Source organism: Pteropus vampyrus, unplaced genomic scaffold (assembly GCF_000151845.1).
Source record: "Pteropus vampyrus isolate Shadow unplaced genomic scaffold, Pvam_2.0 Scaffold61, whole genome shotgun sequence".
NCBI classification, from domain to species: Eukaryota; Metazoa; Chordata; class Mammalia; order Chiroptera; family Pteropodidae; genus Pteropus; species Pteropus vampyrus.
In genome coordinates this window covers 5,965,161-5,967,576 of record NW_011888842.1, presented here as the reverse complement: position 1 = coordinate 5,967,576, position 2,416 = coordinate 5,965,161, and the positions used below count along the sequence as shown (strand labels likewise).

At 55.2% G+C, this 2,416-nt stretch overlaps 1 protein-coding gene across 1 annotated transcript in view; it reads left to right on the top strand.

The window, feature by feature from the left end:
* Positions 1-2,416, top strand: part of CDK5RAP2 (CDK5 regulatory subunit associated protein 2) — a 169,843-nt gene that overhangs the window by 153,962 nt on the left and 13,465 nt on the right. The window contains 2 exon segments of the mRNA XM_011360968.2: positions 523-600; positions 1,602-1,867. Of these exon segments, the coding sequence (XP_011359270.1) occupies positions 523-600; positions 1,602-1,867 (344 nt within the window).

Genomic DNA, 2,416 nt, shown 5'->3' with positions numbered 1-2,416 from the left:
CCCTCCTCCAGTCCAACACACAGGCCTCAGCCCCTTGAGTGGGCCCCTGCGGTCCTCACACTTCTGGCCTGGCATCTCGCCGCGTCCTTCCCCGGCACCCTGGGCTCAGCCAGTTGAAGCGCTTGACTGTCCCTGAGTTCGTCGTGATGGCTCACTCATTCCTCTGCCTGCACTTCTTTCTCTCCTCGGGTTTCACCAGAGTTACCCTAGGCCCAGACTTTCCCTGCTTAGCCCTGACCACTCTGAAGGGAAACTTCCTGTTTACTTGTCTGGACAAGAGGGCCCTTCCGGGGAGCGGGGGCGGGGGGAGGGGGTCCTTCCGGGGAGGGTACCAGGCCTGCTCACTCTTATCCCCCGCGTCCTGCACGTGGCCTGGCAGGAGCGAGGCCCAGCGCAGATGTGAATGAATGCTGTGTGTGTCTGCTATTCGCTGTGTTCTCCCTCAGCGCCCTCGAGTGCTGCTGAGAGGGAAATGAAAACTTCTGACAATTTGTTTTCCTTCTCTTATTTTGCATGTCATAGATGGCGACACCTGTCCCATGGCGACTGAAAATGCGTATGATCTGTTCGATTCCACCGTGGCAGCGCCACCAACATCAGGTACAAAGCTGAACTCTGGGTAACTATGGCAGGGTTGGGTTTGGCAGTAGGACGTTTTAAATCGAAGACAAAGGGGGTCCCTGGTCCCAAGAGGGTATCTGGCAGGAATCGGGGATTCACGTTCTCAGCATTTCTAGCTAGTGATCTCCTTCTCCCAGCCAGTTAATCTGTTCCTGGGTATTATCAATTCAGCAATGTCATTGCGTCTCTATTAATTAAAGCGTGACACTTTCCATGGCTTTCAGAGCCTTCCCCGCTGCCCTCACATTCTCAGGCAGCCTGTCTGCAGGGTCGCCGTTCTGCGGACAGGCCCACCTTCCTCCCACTGGGACTTTGCAGTCCGGCCCCCTCCTTGTCCAGACTGCCCTTGTCTCATTCTCTGCCGGTGGAAGTCCTGCTACTTCAAGACTCATGAGTGCAAACTTCACTGTGAAATGCCTTTCTGATGTCCCCAGTGAGAAATATTTATCCAGACTTCTGTCGATCCAAAAGTAAAAAGGAATGGGCTTTTCCCTTTGTTTAGCGTAATTCTTGTTACCTATTCAATCTAGCTCAATTGTTGCTTCGTCTGGGAAGCCTTCCCTGATCTCCGTTCCTGCATGGAGAATTGATTATTTTTAGCCCTGAGCCCCATCTCTCTGTCATTGTGCTGTTGTACCTCCCACGCAATGTCTGTATTCTTACTAGACCACGGGCTCCAGGAGTGCGGGCACCGGCCTGATTCATCTGTCTAAATCAGGGTCTTCTGCAGACTGGGTGCCTGACCTGATAAGCTGAATTGAATCGAGCTTTTCCCACATGGGGAATAAGCCCAGTGTGGGGTAATAAACAGACTGAGGTCCTGGAGCCCGGCCTCTTTCTTCTCTGGGCTGCGTCTGTGGCATGTCGGCCTGAGGGCCATTTTTAGCCCTCCTGTCTGGCTTCACCATTGTTGAGTGCAGCTCAGCGAACACGGGGGTGCTGCTCCCAGTAGATCTGACATCTTCCCTCCCATTCTGTAGCTTCAGAGACTCCTTCGCTCTCTGTAAATGACATGGACTCCCTCTCCTGCGTCAGTATCAGCTCAGCCACCAGCATCCCGTGCATGTCTGGCCTGGTCCCTGGCCGCCACTTGTGGGCCAGCGAGAGTGGCTGCCACGTCCTGGGCATGATTGAGGACTATGATGCCCTCTGTAAGCAGATTGGCCAGGGCCAGAAGCTCCTTGCCGAGATGGACATTCAGATTCAAGAGGTTCCCAGCCCCACAGGTCGAGAGCTGGAAACGAAGGTAACCTGACCGACAGCTGGAGGGAGACAGATACTCAGTGGGGGCAGGAAAGGACGTGTTGGTGGGGCACCTGGGGCAGGGGCGCACCTGGCTTCAGTAAGACCTTGAAACGAGGAACGTAGAAGCGTAGCCCACGAAAGCCACGAGGTCAGCTCCAGTCTGGGGGACCCCTGTTGTTTCCTGTGGGAGGAACACTGGTTGAGGTTGATACACTGCGTTACTAGGATCTGCCCCATGACTCCCTCTGTCTGCTAGCCTCCTGTCCATCCTTCTGTCCTCCAGTGTGTCCATCTGTTCCTCTTTCCAGTCACCTGGCCACCACCCACCCAGGCCTCTGTGGCTCAGGCTCTGGGGCTGCAGCGGTGAATAAGGTGGCTAGACACCCAGATCCTCACGCAGCATATGGTCAGCTGCACCATGATGTCTCAGCTGCTTTGCGATGAGCTTGCCAGCATGCGATGTCCTACACCCACCTCCAGGTTGCTTGCCCCTGCCGCCTCTTCATGCAGAGGAGCTGTTAGCACAGTACTCCCTCTCATCCCAGGACAA